The 22,552-nt window shown below is 39.2% G+C and overlaps 2 protein-coding genes across 2 annotated transcripts in view; both read left to right on the top strand.

The window, feature by feature from the left end:
* LOC308689610 (stonustoxin subunit beta-like) overlaps positions 1-22,552 on the top strand; it is a 392,706-nt gene that overhangs the window by 54,319 nt on the left and 315,835 nt on the right. The window lies entirely within an intron of this gene.
* The window catches only part of LOC308689606 (uncharacterized protein), a 51,217-nt gene that overhangs the window by 12,503 nt on the left and 16,162 nt on the right, over positions 1-22,552 (top strand). The window contains exon 5 of the mRNA XM_081363416.1: positions 22,258-22,508. Coding sequence (XP_081219542.1) covers positions 22,258-22,508 — 251 coding nt within the window. The remainder of the gene's footprint in view (positions 1-22,257; positions 22,509-22,552) is intronic.

Raw genomic sequence — 22,552 nt, 5'->3', positions numbered from 1 at the left:
AATAAATAACTGAAAAACTGAAAAAAATAACGAAGCATTTTAACTGTTTATTAATAAACTAGTCTTTTCTAAATCAGTGTAGGCTGCCTGCAAACATATCTCCATACATCTCCGCTGTAATGTAGCCTAGATGCGCCTTTCATACGGACTGGATTACATAATCAGATGGTAACGTATTTTTTTTCGTTGGAGGACATTTTTTATAAGCTTTATATAGATAGCTATATTTCACATGTCTGTGAGGCGTGTCTATACATTGGCGTCGGAAGAAAAAAAAAAGTGGGTGGGCCCTCCCCAGAAAAATGTTACTGGAGTAAATACCATTTCATTCCTTTTAATTTAACAAGTAAACTCCACTTAACGTCGGGCGGTTCTTTGCCTCCACGTCGTGCATTAAATGCACATCTATCCGTGGATTATCCCCCTAATACGGTCATCTGCCAGCAATGACAACTTAAAGCTGTTATTGATGTTTGCAACACAATATTTGACTGGAAAGGTACAACAGGCGGTTACTTTCGTCAGTTGCGGCTCGTTGAGAAATATAATGTAGCGATTCAGCGGAAATGGAGTTTAATTTATTAATTGTAATAAAAAAAAAATTAAAAAATTCCTCAAGTGGAATGGATTTGACTGACGGCGCTCTGAAAAGCGAACAGACAAATGCGCTGAATTAGAGATGGTAAAAGTGAGTGGGTCCAATATCATTGATCTTAAAAAGTGGGTAGGTCCTGTCCCACCCATATACAATGGTTCCGACGCCCATGTGTCTATACACTGTTTTTCAGTTTATTTTTGAGACGCGCTCCAATTCACGGAGATCATGAAAGCGCGCCCTGTTCGTCTTTTATTTTACAAAAGCACAACGTTTTATTCTTGTTGTGAGTTTACACAAATAAAAGTAGTTGCAACTGATGTATTATTCTTTTCTGTATGACCAGAAACGATTGAGTATTTTAAGTTGTTTCCACTGTTGATAGGGAAATGCGAGTGATGGCACCGGCGCCTCCATGTCATGCAGCGCGCGCTCCACACTCCGCACAAATACTTGGATATGCGCTTAATAATAGCGAACATTTATCTAGGTTAACGTTAGAGCGAGCGGCCATGCCAGACGGATAATCCTCTTCATGTTTAACAAATCAAATTATGTTGCATTTTCTTGTGCCAGTTTGAAAATGGGTGGCTGAAACACTTAGCCTATACAGATAAACGCCAAACGCTGGTGTTTTTCTTTAAACAAATTCGTTTAGGCTTTAAAATAAATATTGTTTGAGGGCTAATAAATGCCACAATAATTTGTTTATTTTATTGCCTACTTATATTTTTCATTTTTCTTTTACATTGAATACCATTTAAAGGATTTGCTGTGCACCGGCTTCGAAAGACACGTTAAGAGACACCTTTATTTTCTTTATAATAAAGAGTTTATATGGGAGGAAAACGCTTAACGTGTAATTAAATGCGTTGCGTTCATATTCTGGGCTCATCTGCTTTTCTGTAGGATAGTATGGTTTATTAATAAGGTGTGTACAGAATTTGATCTTTTAACATAAATGTCCATTGGGGGCTGCTATTGCTTCAGATTTTTGAACGTTGAAGTGATGAAAAATGATTGGCTATAAATTTTATGTGGATAAAGGCATATTTTGTACATGACTACACATGTCCTTATAAGGCCAAGAAAATATGTCGTTTTAACATTATATTTCGACATAATTGAGTGGAAAAAAATATATTTGTGGCAGCAATGCGTCACCGTACTAACAAGCCCAATTAAAGACTGCTACCTGTTCTTTTGCCTTGTTACATTTTGGGCGTTCATCCTGTGTTTGTTCCTGGAGGTGTTCCCTCAACACACTGTCAGCTTATGAGAGTTTGTAATTACATTTACTTGACTTCAGCGTGTTTCTTTTTGTGTCTTCATTGCTTGGTTTGTAAATTAAAACAATTGCAACCAATACATTTTGAAAAAAATAAAAATAAAAATAAAAGGTTTGCTTCTTCTAAGTTAACTGAATGTAAATATTGTCAGTGCACTGAACTTAAAGTATTTACACGACTATAATAATAATAATAATAATAATAATAACAACAACAACAACAACAACAACAACATACTCGTTAATGCAAAATTTTTGCCAAATAATCCAACGATTTATATTTGTGTTAAATTTATTGGTCAAAACTATACTAACACAATAACATACACTCACCTAAAGGATTATTAGGAACACCTGTTCAATTTCTCATTAATGTAATTATCTAATCAACCAATCACATGGCAGTTGCTTCAGTGCATTTAGGGGTGTGGTCCTGGTCAAGACAATCTCCTGAACTCCAAGCTGAATGTCAGAATGGGAAAGAAAGGTGATTTAAGCAATTTTGAGCGTGGCATGGTTGTTGGTGCCAGACGGGCCGGTCTGAGTATTTCACAATCTGCTCAGTTACTGGGATTTTCACGCACAACCATTTCTAGGGTTTACAAAGAATGGTGTGAAAAGGGAAAAACATCCAGTATGCGGCAGTCCTGTGGGCGAAAATGCCTTGTTGATGCTAGAGGTCAGAGGAGAATGGGCCGACTGATAGAAGAGCAACTTTGACTGAAATAACCACTCGTTACAACCGAGGTATGCAGCAAAGCATTTGTGAAGCCACAACACGCACAACCTTGAGGCGGATGGGCTACAACAGCAGAAGACCCCACCGGGTACCACTCATCTCCACTACAAATAGGAAAAAGAGGCTACAATTTGCACGAGCTCACCAAAATTGGACAGTTGAAGACTGGAAAAATGTTGCCTGGTCTGATGAGTCTCGATTTCTGTTGAGACATTCAGATGGTAGAGTCAGAATTTGGCGTAAACAGAATGAGAACATGGATCCATCATGCCTTGTTACCACTGTGCAGGCTGGTGGTGGTGGTGTAATGGTGTGGGGGATGTTTTCTTGGCACACTTTAGGCCCCTTAGTGCCAATTGGGCATCGTTTAAATGCCACGGCCAACCTGAGCATTGTTTCTGACCATGTCCATCCCTTTATGACCACCATGTACCCATCCTCTGATGGCTACTTCCAGCAGGATAATGCACCATGTCACAAAGCTCGAATCATTTCAAATTGGTTTCTTGAACATGACAATGAGTTCACTGTACTAAAATGGCCCCCACAGTCACCAGATCTCAACCCAATAGAGCATCTTTGGGATGTGGTGGAACGGGAGCTTCGTGCCCTGGATGTGCATCCCACAAATCTCCATCAACTGCAAGATGCTATCCTATCAATATGGGCCAACATTTCTAAAGAATGCTTTCAGCACCTTGTTGAATCAATGCCACGTAGAATTAAGGCAGTTCTGAAGGCGAAAGGGGGTCAAACACAGTATTAGTATGGTGTTCCTAATAATCCTTTAGGTGAGTGTATAGCAATAGTTCAGTGATATTAACACATCACTGGGTTAGTTTCTGGGTCATTTTTAAAACATTTTTTAACCTAGGCATTTCATTTAAACATGTTTACTAAATGTTTAGATTTATAAAATTGCTGTAGGCAGTAAAATCTGTCAAATACCAACTGCAAGATTTAATTAATTGATTTACATTTTTCTAACTGGCAGCCTTAAAGGAGCTGTATGTAAGAAATGTATTTCAATTAATCATAAAATGGCCCTGATATGTCACTAGACATTAAGAAATCATGTTCATTTCAAATACTTATATCACTGACAAAAGTAGTACGGCCAGGATATTGTCATTTAAAAAGTGAAGTTGCAGCCCTCAACTGATGTTGATGTTGTCATCTTGTGTTTTGGCCTGAAGCGCCGCCCTCCATCTATCTACCAATCACGAAGTCAGTAGTGTTTCTGCATCCGGGTTGCCAGCTCTGCTCTAGTTACCACAGCTGCAGCTACAAACTGCAGCCTATGTTCCTGCTGGATCCTGCAGCCTATCTGGCAACCTCGAGTCAGGGGGAGGGGGAGGGGATACACCGCTCTATACAGTAATTTGAAAGTGATTGCAGTACCAGTTTTGGCCACAATCTTACATACAGCTCCTTTAAGTAATATAGCTAACACTTGTTGCAGTCCTACTATATTAAATCTTGGGTAAATATAATTATACTAATTATTATTATACTCATTACTAATAGTCTACACTGTTGCCCAACCCACAAAAACATGAAAACGTGTGTGTTATGATCATATCGGTACAATAGTAAAGATAATAGAATATAGCCTAAGTATTAATCCAGGCGTTCATCAACACGTTCATCCACACGTACGTTATCCAGGCGTTTATCCACACGTTTATCCACACGTACGTTATCCAGACGTTCATCCACACGCACAATATCATACGTCATTGTTCGCGGCAAGGTACGCGATGATTGACACGGTGATTGCTTAGTTTGCAAAGTAAATGCACAAATCACACCCCGGGCCCTATTTTAACGATCTGAAACGCAAGTGTCAAAGCGCAAAGCGCAAGTAACTTTGTGGGCGGGTCTTGGCGCTGTTGCTATTTTCCCGGCGGGATAAATGACTCTTGCGCCCGACGCAAATCTAAAATGGGTTGGTCTGAAGTAGCTTCATTATTCATAGGTGTGGTTTGGGCGTAACGTGAAATAAAACAATCAGAGCGACATCTCACATTCCCTTTAAGAGCAGGCGCGCTTGTTCTAAAGCGGATTCCTATCATAACGGCGGATTTGCCAGGCGCGCGCGAGGAGCGGTTCACAGCAGAGGAGAGCAACGCTCTCGTCAGGGACGTTGGGGATGGAGAAACCCACCCAAATTAACTTCGGTTAAAAAGGCGTATGATAATTTGGGTAAATGTGTAAGCTAGATGTATGCTTTTATAATAAATTGTCTATCTATCTATCTATCTATCGTAATAATGTATGATTTGCAAAAATGAAAACTGCTGCTTCTGTGTAGATGAGAGAATCAAAGTGTATGCGCGTTGTGCACACGCTACATTGATTATGGCCAAGCATGCGCCCTTAAAATAGCATATGAATAACATGCGCAACGCGCCACTGACTTTAAACTATTTTTTCCTGGTTAGTGGCGCAACTGTTTTCTAAACCTGCAAAATAGCATGAAGGAACATTTGCGCCTGAACACGCCTCCTTTTTTGCACTGAACCGCCCAGGGAGCGCAAGTTCATTCCCTAGTTTAGCGACGTGCTTCTGTGGAGGGAAAAACGCGCTTAGGAAATGATAATGAAAAATAGGAATGATATATGCGTCGGTGTACAAAGTCAATTGCGCTGGGTGCAAGATAGGGCCCCCCATATGTTTACACTTTTGCCTGGCTCCGAAAAGAGAGAGTGCGTGCGACCGAGTCTCTCTCTCTCTCTCTCTCTCTCTCTCTCTCTCTCTCTCTCTCTCTCTCTCTCTCAAATTCAAATTCAAATGAGCTTTATTGGCATGACTTGTACAGTATTGCCAAAGCATTGGCCATTACATAAATGGACATTACATACACAAATCTATCTATAAATTACAGGAACGTCTGTCTGTCTGTCTGTCTGTCTGTCTGTCTGTCTGTCTGTCTGTCTGTGTGTGTGTCTGTTCCTCGCATATCTCTCGAACCGTTAGTCCGATTGATTTCAAACTCGACAGGTGTCTCGCCACGGGCACGAGTAAGTGCAGTGCCAAGTTTGACATTGTTTGGATGAGAAATGCAAAAGATATCGTTAAATATATCATTTTTAAAAGGTTGTGGTTTAAAAATAAACATTCTGACATTAGAGAGTTGTATCGGTCAAAGAAGCCCCAAGAAGGTTGTGGTTTAAAAATAAACATTCTGACATAAACACTCAAGGTGATGATACACAGGGCAACTTTTTGAGCAATCTTGCTGGGCAATGTTGCCGTCAACGGGCAACCAGATGAGACACAGGGCCCACGACTGATCTAAATTATCCAGACAGAAATTTACTGCCAATTTTCAATGGGAAAGTGCCTAAGCAACAATCGATCTGCAAGATTGCCCAGCAACATTGCTCAAAAAGTTGCCCTGTGTATCATCACCTTCAGTCAGCTACACTGTTTACTTCTGAATATTATAGTTTGGTTCCCGAACCTGATAAATCCATCTATCTATAAATTACAGAAACGTCCGTCTGTCTGTCTGTGTGTTATTCGCATATCTCTCGAATGTGAGATAACCACTAAATGTGTGAAAACCACTATTTTCTGTTTCAAACTTTCACATAGCATCTTTAGGTTATAACAACATTGAAAATCAAAATCTGGATTTGAATTTTTTAAGATTTATTATAAAAACGGATTATTTTTTCCCAAAAATGCAATAAATTCATGACTTTTTTTTTCTTTTCAAAATGCAATTAATCCATTGAATCAATATAAAGTTATTTTTGATCATATTGCCATCGCAAGAAATATCTCCTGAACTTTTTTGACGGCGATCAGCTCACAAAAACTGATTTTGCACGGGCATTTTGCACTGCTCCCTGAATCGACACGCTTATTCATTTGTGGATGTAAACTGAATCTGTAAGTCAGCTATGCTGTTTACTTCTGAATATTATATTTCATTCTGGTGCGCTTAACGCTATCGCTACTGTGTAATAGTAGCCTATGCTATTCACCAACTAAACATATCCTATTCAATGCGTTCACAGTCTCTTTCACGGGCATCATTTGTAGTTGCCTATTCACAAACTGTTTGCTCAAGCATAGCGTTTTCTCGGAGTTCACTGTGTGCTTTTTTCCATGCACAAATAAAGATGTCACTAAACTTTTGCTGTGTAATTGTAACAATGAGCACTCAAACACACCAAACCAACAATTACTAAAAACACACACAAAAACTGATTTTGCACGGGCATTTTTTGCACTAGTAATCAATAAATTCAATAAATCAATCAGTAAACAAATTTTTGTCCACTGGCTGACTCTCGTAGTTTGTGGCAGGCTGTCACATATTTTGCTGCTGTTGTGAATGAGCTGGAGTCCTCACCCAAAATATGATTTAATTTTTCTGAATTTGGTAGTGCCATAAAATTTGGTTCTAGTTGTTGGAATCTAGTGAAATAGTCTGATCTAATGCTGTGATAGTGATCACAGTGTATCAGGAAGTGTTCCTCTGTCTCCACCTCTCTCTGAGAGCACAGTGAACACAGCCTCTGCTCTCTCGGCTGCCATCTCTGCCTGTGCCGGCCTCTCTCTACAGCCAGACTGTGGTCACTCAGCCTGTACTTGGTCAGGGTCTTTCTCACTTTATGCTCTTTCACACAGCTCAGGTATTCTGCTGGTTTATAATCTCTTTTCAGGTGTAAATAGAGTTCCATCTTCTTTTGTGATTTAGTAGCATCTTTCCAATAGTTAATGTAATTTTGTTTTTGTAATTTAATAATTTGGTTGGGCCAGATAGTGCTGTGCTTGTCTGGCTGTAGTTTCAGCATGAGCTGAGAGAGTGCGCTCCGGTGCCGGTTCTGCTCCTGACACCGCAGGGCCTCAGCCTGGTATGAGCTCGGGTCACTGCGCTTTAGGTGCTGGTAGAACTTCACAGCTCTTTTCTGGATAGTGATCAGCAGGGGGTATTGTCCTAATTCAGCTCTGCACGAGTTGTTTGGTGTCGCTCTGTTTACTTTTAGGATGCTTTTACAAATTTGGGTTTGCAGAGTTTTGATTTCCTCTTTTTCCCATTTTGAGAAATCTTAGGTTTTTAGAGGTCCCCATATCTCGCTGCCATACAGAGCAATGGGTTTGATTATTGCTTTTAGGATTTTTAGCCAGGTTTGAATTGGAATTTCATGCCGAATAGTGTTTTTAATCATGTAGAAGACTCTCATTGCTTTTGCTTTCAGTTCATTCACAGCCAGATTAAAGTTCCCTGTTGAACTCAGCTTTAGTCCCAGATATGTGTATTCGTGGGTGTGTTGGAGGACTTGGTTTCCTGCTCTGAAGACATATTTATTTTCCCTACACCTGGATCTATTTTGAAAAATCATTATTTTTGTTTTAGCTAAGTTAATTTTGAGAGCCCACGTTAGACTGAATGTCTCTACGACGTCGAGGAGCTGTTGTAGTCCCTCTTTTGTTTCTGACAGAATGACTAGATCATCTGCAAAGAGGAGACATCTGATCTCTGAGTCCGTCAGGGTTGGGCCGGGGGCAGTGGAGTTATTTAAGGCTTTGGCTAATTCGTTTATATAGATGTTAAATAGAGTGGGGCTCAATGGGCAACCTTGTCTGACTCCTTGATTTTGGGGGAAAAATTCTGTTCGATTATTCCCTATTTTTACAGCACATGTGTTGTTTTTATACATGGTGTTTATCAGATCAAATGTTTTCCCTCCAATCCCATTTTCCAGTAGTTTTAGGAATAGTCCTTCGTGCCAGATCGAATCGAAAGCCTTCTCAAAGTCAATAAAGCAAGCGAAGACTTTAGATTTATTCTGGTAAACATGTTTATCAATGATGGTGTGGAGGGTGTAGATGTGGTCAGATGTTCTGTGTTTGGGCAGAAAACCAATCTGACTTTTGTTCAGAATTTTGTGGGTTTTGAGAAAGTTCTGCAGTCTTATATTAACAATCGAACAGAATATTTTCCCCAGGTTGCTATTGACACATATGCCTCTGTAATTGTTTGGCTCATATTTGTCTCCTTGTTTAAAGATCGGTGTAATCAGGCCTTGGTTCCAGGAGTCGGGGAAATATCCTACACTCAAAACAGTGTTGAATAATTTGATTATTGCAGTTTTGAATTTTTCATTTGTGTATTTGATCATTTCGTTTAATATTCCATCAATGCCACATGCCTTGTTGGGTTTTAAAGCATGTAGTCTCTCTGTAAGCTCATCTACAGTGATTGGGAAATCTAGGGGGTTCTGGTTGTCTTAAATTTTTCCTTAAGGATTTCTAATTTGGTTTTTAATTCATTTCGAGCAGGATTTGTTTCAGGTGTTTTGTACAGATTTTCAAAGTGTGTCCTCCATATGTTCCCGTTTTGAATGGCCAGTTCTCCCTGTTGTGGTCTATAGAGAGTGTTCCAGTTGTTCCAGAAGTTACTGGTATTTATTGACTCCTCCATTTCTTGAAATATTTGTTCTGTGTGTTTTTCCTTTTTTACTCTTAGAGTTTGTTTGTACAGTCTAAGAGCTTCATGATATTGATGGCGGAGTTCTTCATTGTCAGGATCTCTGTGTTTTTGATTTGACAGATTTCGTACTGTTGTTCGGATATGTTTGCACTCACTGTCAAACCACGTTTCGTTGGTGTTTTTTGGTTTCCTTTTTGATGATTTCTTTTTCAAATTGCACATGGATGCTGTTTGGTGGAAAATGTTGGTAATGTCACTTAGTGCCAGATTTATGCCTAATTTATTTTGTGAATATGTGTTAGTTATAAATTTGTCTAATAATAATTTGATAGTTTGGCTTTCTATTGCATTTTGATAGTTTTCTGTGCTGTTTTTTGTCCACTTGTAGGGCTGTTGCAGCTTCAGTAAATGGGAGGGCTGTCTGCGTGATTCATTGGTATGAGTTCGTCTTAAATATAGCGTAATTGTACAGTGGTCTGACAGAGGTGTTTGAGGACTGACTGTGAATGCTCTGAGATGCACTGGGTCAATGTCTGTGATGAAATAATCGACAGTACTGTTGCCCAGGAAAGAATTAAAGGTATAACAACCAAAAGAGTCTCCCCGTATGCGACCGTTCACTATATACAGGCCCAGTGATCGACAGAGCTCAAGTAGACTTCTCCCACTTCTGTTTGTGAATTGGTCATAATTATTTCTGAGCTGGTATGAGGGCAGAGGGTGGCTGGTGTTTGTATACTTGTCTCCCTGTGTGCTGACAAAGTCTGGTTAATTTCCAGTTCTGGCGTTTAAATCGCCACACATTAACACATTCCCTTTGGTCTGGAAATGGCTAATATCATCTTGCAGGATGGAGAAGGTGTCTTCACTGTAATAGGGAGACTCGGCTGGGGGGAGGTATATAGCACACAAGAATATGTCACGGTCTGTGGAGACGATGTCTTTTTGGATTTTTAACCAAATGTAAAATTTTCCGATGTGTATGGTTTTGATTGAGTCTATGAGATTTGCTCTATACCATATCAGCATCCCCCCTGACTCTCTGCCCTGAGTCACCCCTCTTAGTTTCGTTGATGGTAGAACTACTTCTCTAAATCCAATTGGGCAGCCAGTGGACAAATCCCTAACATTCCATGTTTCTTGCAGTATTATGATGTCAGAATCATGAATTTCCTTTTTAAAGTCTGAATGTTGGCTCTTAATACCAAAAACAGAGGACCTCAGTCCTTGAATATTCCAACATGTGACTTTTAGAGAATATGAGCTCATTAAATAATTACATTTGTTATTTCAAAACAAGACAGACATCAGTATATTGAATTGACAAATCAAGAAGAATATATTAATATTATGATGTATCTAAGAATATAAACTAATTGCATAAACCAAGTAAAATAAATATGCAAAGACATCACATTCATATTATGTATGTATATACATCCACACATACACACTCATATACATATATATATATATATATATATATATATATATATATATATATATATATATACATATACACACATTTTTTTTTTTTAGAAGAATTAATATGAGGTTTCTAAGAATCTGATACAAAATAGACAAAATAAAAATAAATACACATCCATACTTTTTTTTTTTTTTTTTTTTTTTCAAGAATAATAAATAATAGGTTTCTAAGAATCTGTTTTAAAATAAATAGAAATAAAACACTCACACCACACACATACACATGCACGCATACAGACATTTTCTTGTGTATAAATTTTTTTTTTTTCTGTCACTAACCCATGAGGTGTGAGCACAGCAGAGTCAGCATGTGCTGGATGTGTGAGAGGTCTCTGGATGGAGATGAGGCCGGCTGGCTGTGGACTGTGCTGGGGTGGGTCAGTGATCGGCTGGCTGCTTCAGCGTAGCTCCGGCTGCCCGGCTGCTGCTCCTGCTGATGTTCGTGTGGATGAGAAGGCGAGGGGGCTGCAGGCCGGGTCATGCGGTGTCTTCCAGGGGGAAACACAGGGCCTGTCGTGGGGCTCCTCCGGTCAGAGGTGAAGGGGTGGTGTTTTGAGGGGTGTCCCTGCAGTGGCTCTATGGGGTGTCCATGAGGTCGCTGTGGTGCGCTGGATCTGCGGTTGAGTGCGATGTCCTTCAGGGTTTTGGCGAAGATGGGGATTGCCCTTCTGTGGAGATGGACATGGTCATAAAGGCTGCTGAGGTTCAGTGTGGGGTGCTGAGCCAGGTGTACGTTGGGCATTAGGGCACAGTCTCTGGATACTCTAGCATTTATATGCCTGATGGTGTCTGGGTGGAAATCAGAGCGCAGTAGCAGGGTGGAGAGGATGATTTTGGAGTTGGGGAAGTTGGAGGTTGCCTTCTCTGCCACATTAATGAGAGCTGTGGCTACTCTCTCTCGCTGAGCTCTGAGGTCGTTGGTGCCGGTGTGGATGATAATGTGGCTGGGGGAACCCAGCTGCTCTTCACACAAGAGCTCCAGGGCCTTCTGTGTGTTTGGGCACCATATTTTCTTTATGTTTGTTCTTGGAAACAGTTTCTTTTCGTCGATGAACTTGCCATTGGAGTCCATGAGGAGTATAACCTGAGGCTGTGACTGCCTGCAGGAGTCGGATGGAGGAGGGCCACTGGGCTGGGTCTGTGTGGTCGCTGGAGGAGCCGTCTCCTCTGAGCTCTGCTGTTCTCCTCTCTGTGTCGGCTGCTTCTCCACAGCTGACTCTCTGTTCTCTCTCAGCTTCCTCAACTCTTCCCTCATTACAGACAGCTGATTTTTGTACTCCTCTCCCTGGTTTTTCATTTCTTGGGTTTCTTTCTTAAGGATTTCTATTTCTTTCCTGTAATCCGCTTCTTTCTCTGTTGGATCAGTCTCCTTCACTGCTCGATGCATCTCCTCTCTCAGCTGCACCAGCTCCAGCTCCATCTCCCTGAACTTCTCCTTCATGTCGCTGATGATGCTGTGCAGAAGGGAGATCTCCTCACTGTCGTCCCTGGACTGATGGCTGGAGGTCGAGGTGTCTTCTGCACTCTTCTGTGTATTAGGGCTGAGCTTGTTCAGCTGAGCTTTTTCTTTAATTTGGAGGAAATCTTTTTCAAATTGTTTCAGCTTCCCCTGAATCATTACAGTCCCATTTTTATATAGGTTAGCTGTTATTGTGACATCAGAATCTGAATCATCTCCTTCTTTAATCTGCAGTTTCCATCCATTACTGATGCCCTTTCTGATCACTGTGGGGTAATGATGTCTGATCGCTGAGTGCCAGGCTTCTGGGTCTTCTGTGTAGAATATGATGTTACTGACCTCTCCGGTCCTGTACAGGTCTGAGTACAGGGTTTCTGGACTGTTCTTGAGGAGATTTTCTTTGTGTCTTTTCTTTAGGATCTCATTGGTAGCTTTGGATGGGTATGTTATGGGTATTGATTCTGTCATTGTTCAAATATTTTGACAGTTGCTGGCAGTTGGTTGTTGTTGTTGTTGTTGTTGTTGTTGTTTTATGAATATGTTAATATCCACTGGAGTTAGCCCTTTAACTGTAGCTTAATTTGTTCAAACTCAGTTTTTGGGCAAATCTTTTCCCCAAAATAAAGGTAGTTGATTGTAGATATTTTGTATTATATCTCTACTCACTTAGAGTTCTTCTTTCTTCTCTCTGGTGGCAGTTGTGGGACCTTTTAGCCTTCTGTCAGTTAGCTGTCTGCTAGTTGTCTTCTGCTGATTTTTTCTTGATGGATTTAAAGTCCTTTTGTAGTTAATATGTTGCAGAAGGTCTTATTTTGTAGAATTGTATCAAAACTGATTGTCTGTCTTGTCTTAAAACAACATTTAAAAAGCAAAAAATCAGGAGCTCATTTTCTTGCTGCTGTTGCTGAATGGAACTCTCTCTCTCTCTCTCTCTCTCTCTCTCTCTCTCTCTCTCTCTCTCAGTTAAACATGCTCCCTGTCATAAGCGCAGCAGTTCATCTACATTACTCACAGATCAAATAAGACTTTGGCGGGACGAAAATTCACTTTGGCGGGCGCTAAAGCAAGTTCAATGCAGGAAAATTCCATGACCATGCACTCGCACAAATGCGACCACATACAATTTTAACTCGCACATTCTCAAATAATGCTCAAAAAGTCTGGAACCCTGATGATGATCGTTCGTTTGTTATACATCACAAACTCACCTTGTTATACAACTCAACCCCCCTATGCACGTCCCTGGCTGTCCCTTTAAAACCAACCGCTGCTGACAGAGATGCGGGTCTCATTCTCTCACAACTCTTTACGTTCATTTAAAACTTTATTTAACTAATTTAAGACTGCTCAGTCTGCTCTTATGAGGATACTCGACAAAACAGACATTTTGGCATAATTGCATGTTAGTGTTCGTACAACTTCAAGCCGAAAGAGAACTTGATTCTGGCGCTCAGGCGCTTTGTCTTGGCTTAAATGGTTTAAAAGCATATTGCAATAAGAGCGCATCATATAATATAACGCCAGCCAAAGGATGACAGAAAAAAGGGATGCTGCTTTAATTGCGCTAAATATTTACCACTGAGTCTTCTCTTCCCATTTGTACCAGTGCGTTTATTCAACTTCTCGCGTCTACTTCCTGCGCAGATATCTACTGCGCAACTGGGTTGTAGGTTGCCAGGTTGAGCTCACAAATGGGTTGAAAAATAAAAAAAAATCCAGTTTGCTTAACATTGCTGGAATGTTATCTTAAGGTTAGCATAACGTTACAGGAACATTTCATGTTAAAATGTTATTTTAAGAAGTATATCAGCATAACGTTGCTGGAATGTTAACATAATGTTCAAAGAACGTTTATTTGGAACATTCCAAGAACATTAAAATGTCCACTTTCTTTCATGTTAAAATGTTATTTTAATGTTTCTGCACCAATCTTGCAACTTATTTTTTTTTAACACAACCATGTGAATTGTAAGTGCACACACTTTAACAGCAAATCAAAAAGGTGAACATTTCATATGATTATCATACATATGAAATAGGGCTGCACTGAATTGATCGAATTGTCGCAAATGTATATATCGTGATATCGCAACAGCTTGCAATAACTGGGGTGAACAAAAGACAAAGAGAAAATCACTCACTGCTCTTGGCTGAATAACTTTTGTAGCTTTAATAAGAATCAGGATATATTTAATTCATACAGTGAAAACTAAGCAGTGTTGTATTTTTACATTTGATCATTCAGGTTCTGTTGTTAAATAAACCTAATGTAGGATAACCTAACCCCTGTGGTTTACACTGATGTTAAAATAACACTTCTTATGGCTACAGTAAATAGTAATGCTACACTGCTGTTCATTTTCAGAAGCTGTAGGGATGTTTTCTTGTCATAAAAAGAATGTGAAACATGCATGTACTGTAGGTTATAAAATTTTGAATATATTTGAAAGATAATTTAAATTTATTTTACACACTTTAAGTATTATTGGATCGCGTATCAAATATTGCATTATTTAATGAGTTATTGCACATCGCATTTTTCTTAAATATCTATTTTTCTTAAATATCAGGAATAAATAGATTTTTTTAAAATAGGCCTCTGTGTGACGTGTGGCTGTGCGCTTAAATTAAAAGAGCATATTAATATAAAATGGTGATTCAACTGACTTGTGCATTAAATGGTTGCGTGACATTCATGTTAATACTAGGCGTAAATGGCATTATAACACCCGTTTGATTTGCCCTCCAGGTGGGCGTTCCTATATTGGTGTGAGTCGTGTGACGTCACGAGAAAACTATGAATTAACCGTCCAGTGAATACTTTTAAGTTAAATAAGTTAGTTTACTTTCATTCACACATTGAAAAATTGCCAGCAAAACCTTCACAAAACTATCAAAATCTCACATAATATGGGATTAAAAGCCCAAACGTACAGCTCGAGTCTATAGTTAACCTAACTCTAATGAGCTTAACGGTTGAGATGCTAACAGACTTTTCCCAAACCATTTCTATAACGTAAATATTCAACAGAAGCGTAAATTAATTCAACTTCATTTACATGAAAGAATGTGTCAGAAGCATTTGTATGTACTATTTGTGTAAGATTGGGGACTAAACTTACCTGAAAGTAGTGAAAACAACACTGAGAGACGGAGTTACTGCTTGTCTCAGTTGAGCTGCCGTCCCGTTTCCATGACAACGCCCTCTGCTCCAGTTCAAATGCAACTCGAATGTTCAGCGCGCGCACCCATTAAAACACATAGAAGTCACGCAGCATTTACATAAATGTAGAATTGATGGAGGGAATTATTTGATCATTAATAAGTGTAATTTGTGTTTTAACAATGTTTATCCGGGAAGTTTGAATCTGTGATTATATTGCCAACTTCACTGAACTCCTTAAAGGTGGTATCAGTGATTTCAGGCCCAAAAATATATATATTTTTTTCCTAACGATCCACTAGCTGCCCGCCCCATATGCATGCCGTCAAAAAAACGCGTCTCTGTAGGCAGCCTAGGCTCTGAGATCTGCACACAAAAAAGCCGTGCTCATGCACGGCTGCACGCGAAGTCGGAGATGAAGAAAAAGCTGGCTCAAAACCTCACAACACACTCCCCCTGTCTGTGATTGGTTGGAACACTATTTGTTTTTGTTTTGAGTGTTTGGTGAAACCATTTGTTTTTGTGTGCAGATCTCAGAGCCTAGGCTGCCTACAGAGACGCGTTTTTTTGACGGCATGCATATGGGGCGGGCAGCTAGCGGATCGTTAGGAAAAAAATATATATATTTGGGCCTGAAATCACTGATACCACCTATAAGTTAACAACTGACCGCATTTCTTTGTATTTGAGTCCAAGTTCAAACACGAAACGCTCCATTAACGTACAGACCTCTGAAACACTGCCAGCGGGACATTAAACAGGAAGTGTCTGGCTGAGCTCACAACAGGTTTTGCGTGGCAAAGCAAATATCTTTGCGTGGGAACCTCTGATCTATATAGAATGACTGGATAGCTCATGACGCCATAAACAGTGAAGCCACCGCGCCACCATATTGGTATTCCCTAGTGAGCTCACGCGTTCAATTGAATCAATAGGAAATTTTATGATTTGACTGAGAAAACATTGCCTAAGGAGGAACCGTTTTTAAATTTAAAGTCTCCCTGTACATTCTTACAATGCAAATATCCTAAGCATTTAAATGGGCATTTGTTTAAAGTCGAAAATTTGTCCTGCTTATTAAAAAACGGCCATTTCTTTGCAAAAGGAATAAAAAGCTGTATGAGAACACTAGTCCGCCTTCTCTGAAGAGCTATCTTCACAGGTAAGAAGAACTGTTTGATACTATTAATTAACCCTCTATCTATGGCATGGTGTTGCCCTCAGGCAACAAACCACATTTTTGGACCTCACACCGCCCCTTTAATTTTTTTATATATATTTTTTTTATATATAATATCACCTGACATGTCTGTTCAATGAAATGAGGGGCTGAAGTGGGTGTGACCTTTTTTGGGGGGGTGGAGCTGTGCTTTAATGAAGCAAAACCACATGCTACAGAGTGCCACCAATTAGTAAGATAAATATCACTTTTTAACATGTTTAAGTTAAAATATTGTTTTATTAAAAAATATATGCATGTGCATCAGTATGTAAAGAAGTATGTTTGATTGTTTAAAGATTTATTTTGTTTTTATTTATATACTAAAACTGTGTTTTTTTTTGTTTGTTGCCTCAGGGCAACACTGTGCTACGAGGGTACTAAAACTCAAAGGTTTTCTACATAGGTGGAATAGGGAAAACAAATATTAGAAGGTTTATTTTGACAAACATCAATCACAAATGGTTTCAACCTATCACAAACATCAAATAATCAACAAAAACAACTATTACTACTAATTACAACTAACACCCCCCATAACACTTTATGTATAAATGTTCATATTCATATGAACATTTACACCAAACACTACACATACACATACATATGGGGGGTGTTAGTTGTAATTAGTAGTAATAGTTGTTTTTGTTGATTATTTGATGTTTGTGATTGGTTAAAACCATTTGTGATTGATGTTTGTCAAAATAAATCATTTTCTAAAGCATATATTGCTTGTTTTCCCTATTCCACTTATGTAGAAAACCTTTGAGTTTTAGTACCCTCGTAGCACAGTGTTGCCCTGAGGCAACAAACCCATATGTGGTTCAGGGGTGGAGGGGGGGCACATTTTATGATGGATATGTTATCAATAACCCCCAAGCTCCCAAAAAATGGGACAAAAAAAAGTCATGCCATAGAGGGTTAAATAGTGAATGCTAAAGATCTATATTTTTGTGAATATTCAGGTGAATATTGTTTGTGGCCACGAATTAATAATAGGCTACCTCAGCACGTTTTACTAATTTGTTCCCTCATTTTACTATATTGTGGCCACGTTGTAATTCATTAAATCAAAATGAGGGATGGAATTAGTTAAACGTGTTCACGATTTATTAAAATGAGGGAACAAATAAGTCGTTGTAACAACAAATTATTTAGATCAGTGGACAGGGCACCTGTAAGAACGAGCAGAGAGAGAGAGCGCACTCTCACCGTCTTCAAACAACACGAGTAAGCATGATTCTCTCCCTGGCGCATATCAAAATCAATTGACACGATAGTAAAAGGTCAGAAGACCGATTGTGTTTTATAGATAAGTAGTTTGTTCAAATAAAGTGTTTGATTAGTTAGCAAGTACATGTTCAGGAAATGCATACCGTAAAACTTCAAATAATAGTCCAGGCTTTTATTTTCCCAAATTGACAAACTGCACCGGCTTGTATTTTGAGACAGGCGTCTATATGAGACAGGCCTTTAATTTAGTGTTGAGATGAGCATGACAGTAGGAGGATACCATATCTGTGTTTGTGTTTAACAGATCAGTTAATGTCAGAATTAGCCTACTATATTTCCGAATGTCTAAATGGGGTCGCACACCAGACGAGCAGCGCAGCGCCACATCTTTAAAATTCAAACACATTATTCTCTATGAGTGTACATTGTCTCAAATCGTCGTTAATGTATATACTGACTTCACCTTGTGCTGCAATATAGATTCAGTTTTACATTCATTTACAGAAATCAGCTGCTTGAATGAAAATTGCTGATGTTATCGGATTTTCAGGTGATATTCTCAATTCATTCAGTTGTTAACGGATGCTCTTGAGTTAAAGTAAATTCAGACTGCACACTAAGCAACGATTGTATGTAATTGTACAGTAAAATCATAACATAGTGCAGACATGATCTTAATTCCATAATATTCTTAAACATAACTATATTGCTGGCCATAAACTGACAAAGTGCGTGTCCAGTGTGCGATACCTCGAGTTGTCATAGATGCGACGCGGCGCTGCGCCTTTCGTACGGCGTGTGCGACCCCCTTTAGATTATTGGCAGCATAAAAAAAACGAAACGATGTGACAGCCATGGGCTGAACAATACAAGTTACCAGTAATATCCATCGAGCCTATGAACTAGTTGCCAGAAACACATCAACGAGAAAGAATGAAGGCTACCCTGTAAAACAACTGCAATAATGTGATAAAAAAGGACCCTATTCATCACTATCATCATCACCGCGATCCTCAACTACACGTTCATTGGTAAATTCCTCCTCCTCATCGCTTTCCTCCACTTCTCCCTCTCCGGCCTCCGCTAACTCTGTTTGCGCTAACAGCTCCCGCCCAGATGCGCAGGGCTCTCTTGCGTGTGCAATCTGCTCCATAGAACTGGCTTAAACAGACGATCTGACAGGTTTAGAAGATTAAATACAACCCGAAACTAAAAAACAGACCAGGCCTCTATTTGAGACCGGCCTTTATTTATACAAACCTGTAGCCAAACCGTGTAAAAGAGACAGGCATCTATTTGGGACTCGGCTATTATTTGAAGTTTTACAGTAATACAAATTGTATGGGTAGCGGTAAACGGACTCTGCACGAAGCTCTTTTGAAGCTGTCAAATGGTGTCGCTATTGAACACTTAATTGTGATTACCGGTATTGCTTCTCTGAGGTTTCGTATAGGCTACTGTTGACTGTTTTATAAAAAAAATAAAAATTTTGAAGAAGAAGCATAACTCTTGCCTCAGAGAAACCAACACGGGAATAGCGACAATTGTGCATATACATTACTACTTACAGGGCTTGAATTACAACCTGTGGGCAGTTTTTCTACATATTTTAGTGAACGTCGTTTTACACTTGTATGCTGCACAGCTTAGAAGTGTCGTCGGAGCTACCAATCTCTGTATAACGGCCGTTGGAGCCCTCTGCTGGTAGGGAATCGTAAGATGGCCGCTCGAACACTTCCGGTGGCTTCACTACCCTCTGGCAGTTTAGAACGTCATGAGCCATCCAGTCATTATATAGATCAGTGGTGGGAATGCATATGTTTGTTATATATTCAACCCTCTCCTATCATTGGCCTGTTTGGTGTCCTGCCTGCTGACTATTCGGTTTCCTGCTATTTTGCTGATTTTGTAGCTTTTCTCACATTGTTGACCAGATGACAAATTTTGCTTAACTGGAAGAACTCCCATCCCTCATCACACTCTAGATGGATTAAAGATGCCTTGTACTTCGTCAAACTTGAAAAAAAGTTTCTAAAATTCATTCTCTAAAATTTGGACACCCTTTTTTTCATGTACAAACATTGCATTTTCCTAATTTGTCTGATTAGCCCTTTTCATTCCAGATAATAGTATCATTTTACATTAATATTTAGAATTAAGTGCATTTATTACTTTCTCTGTCTAAGATAATGGAGAACTGAAAAATACTGCTGATGAGAATGTATTTGTATTTGCATTTATATATTTATTTTACCACCTTCATTTTTACTCTTTGTCATGTCTTTTATTTTTGTTGTTATTATTACTTATTTATGCCTGTGTATTTACTTTTTTTTTTCTTTCACCCTGAATGTATAATAAAAAATATAAATGAATCATAAAAAAAATTGGAACACAAAATATATATTTTTTTTATTCTCCCATCCCAAATTTTTTCCACCATCACGTCCCTTTAGGGCAGTGTTACTCATTGCGCGGCTCGCAAGCCTCATGCGGCTCGCCAAGCTTTAATTTGTGGCTCGCATGGCGGTAAATAATACGATGATATGATAATGCATTCACTACAGATATTTCATAAAAACATTAATAACAAGTAGGGCTTTAACATAACCCGTTAAAAACTCGAAGTGTCAGCTCTATTACAAATAATTTCGATCGGATTTAAAGGGGTGGTTTATCGAGAGAACGTGAAAAAACGTGATCGACTGAAAACCGAAACTGAAAGGACGACGTATGATGCGCTGAACGAGCTGTTCTCCTGATTAATAAAGTGTCACATAAATGAATGTCCTGTCATTCTATAATTCTCCTTTCACTCAGCATCTGTGAAGTGAAGCAGGACAACGGCTCACCAGTCCTTGTTTCAGATTATCATACAGACGACTGGTTGTGGGCATTTTTACTGCGTGATAAATAGCCTACAAACAGCACGGCACAACGGTTCATATGTTCATATTCCGATTTGAATTTTTTTACTTATAAACACGCACATCAACCCGATCATGTATCACATCGCGATGTTTAGCGTTCATGTAAACTACAATACATTCAGATTCATCAATCGGAATGAATTCAGTCCGATTGAAACAAAAGTTGTGCATGTAAACATATCCAGTCTCTGCAGAGTTGCCAGTTATGGCGGTCTTTCCAGCTCTTAACGCTGCATGTGCTCTTGGATGGTTAGATAGGCCTACATGATGGGCTAATGTAGAAAATACTTAAACGTACAGTATGGAATTTTTTGTCCACTAGGAGTCGCTAACTTCTTACAATAACAAAGGCGTAGTTTGATGACGCAACACATGCTACGAATTATGGATATTGTCGTCAACGTCAAGCTGACCGATCTAATAATGTTTATGGATGACTGAATACATCGATGCTTTTATCATGACTGTGATATGAAGCAGGTCGGGATTGCTAAGAGACAGCTATCAGCTCCACATGCGACGCGAGTCCCGCGGATATAAAAGGAATACGGACATTTCATTCTACGTTACCGAACTACACGCAAGTGCAGAATTACAACTCACAGGTCAGTTTATTAGACAAATTAAACTTGTGAGGTAACGCAGCCCTGTTTCACCTGGTCTAACATTACACTATCACACTAAACTGCATTTCAATTCAGTGTGTTGAAATGTATGTGTTAGTTTGTTGTTCATCTGTATGAGACTAACGTTAGCAGTAAGCTAAGTTACATCAACATTAGAATAACATACAGATCATATTATAACATTTTATCATTGTTGAACTATATAACATTGATTAGTTTTATGTAAATGTGCTCACCTGTTTAATAAAGTACATGTAGGAGCGGTCGAAGTCTCGGACGTGGAGCTCTCGTTTATATACTGTCTATGGGAGCTCTAGGCATCTCGAAAACACCGCGCTGATATTGATTCTCGTTTTAGTTCTCCTTTTTTATCCAAAGTCTGCTTGCCATGGTCCATAATGTTTGAACGAAACAACAACAGCGTGCAGATAGACATTGCGAACTACACAGTTGTCTGCGTCTGTCGCTTTGGTTACTATCAGATGGCTCTGCTCATAGCTCTGGTTGCCATGGCAGTACGAGCGGAAACTAGAGACAACGCGGATATGACGCCATTGACTGCGACAAAACGGAAATAAAGAAACGCGCCGTGTCTAAAAATTAAATTAAAATTTCTCCTGGTTTGAAAGTTGTTGGAAACAGTCGGGATAATGTAAGTACACAACTAAAAAAAATATATAACATAGATATAGTGATTTTTGCTATTTTTAAAGCAAAAAAAATACATATTGTGCCTTTAAGGTCATTCTGGGATGAATATTTTCTGGAAATCCTGTTTTTTTTTTTTCATTAAAAGAAATCACCTTGTCTCAGTTACAAATTTGACTGATAAATCATAAATAATTCCCCCTTTTTGTATTTGCACTGCATATTGTATGTTCAGGGGTGACTGATAGGCAGACATGGTATTTATGACTGGATGTAACTTTTTATACTTTGCGGTAAAATGGCTCTCCTACTGACTTTGTCCTATCAGTGCGGCTCTCATGAAAAAAATAGTGAAGACCACTGCTTTAGGGGATACGTAGTTTCTAATCTTGTGGTATTTTATGATATCTTTAAACAGGACAAATGGAAGAATATGAAAAACAAAGACAGCAAGAGGAGGAGAGAAGACGTCTGGAACGTTTGGAACATGAGCAAAGGATTCAACAGGAGCTGGACAAAGAGAGCGAATCATCCAGACTCAAGCTTTCTCGAGCAACTGAGCGGCTTCGTGAAAAACAGAGCTTCAGAGGTCACGAGCAACATCATGAACGCACACAAGTTCTCCATCAGCAAATAGAAGATGACGCTGCTGCGATCGAGAGGGACGAGGTATGATTAATTTGGATTGAACAACATAACTGTATATACAGCAT

Source organism: Scardinius erythrophthalmus (genome assembly GCF_964197995.2).
Source record: "Scardinius erythrophthalmus genome assembly, chromosome: 4".
Classification (NCBI taxonomy): domain Eukaryota; kingdom Metazoa; phylum Chordata; class Actinopteri; order Cypriniformes; family Leuciscidae; genus Scardinius; species Scardinius erythrophthalmus.
This window is presented reverse-complemented; position numbering and strand designations above follow the sequence as displayed.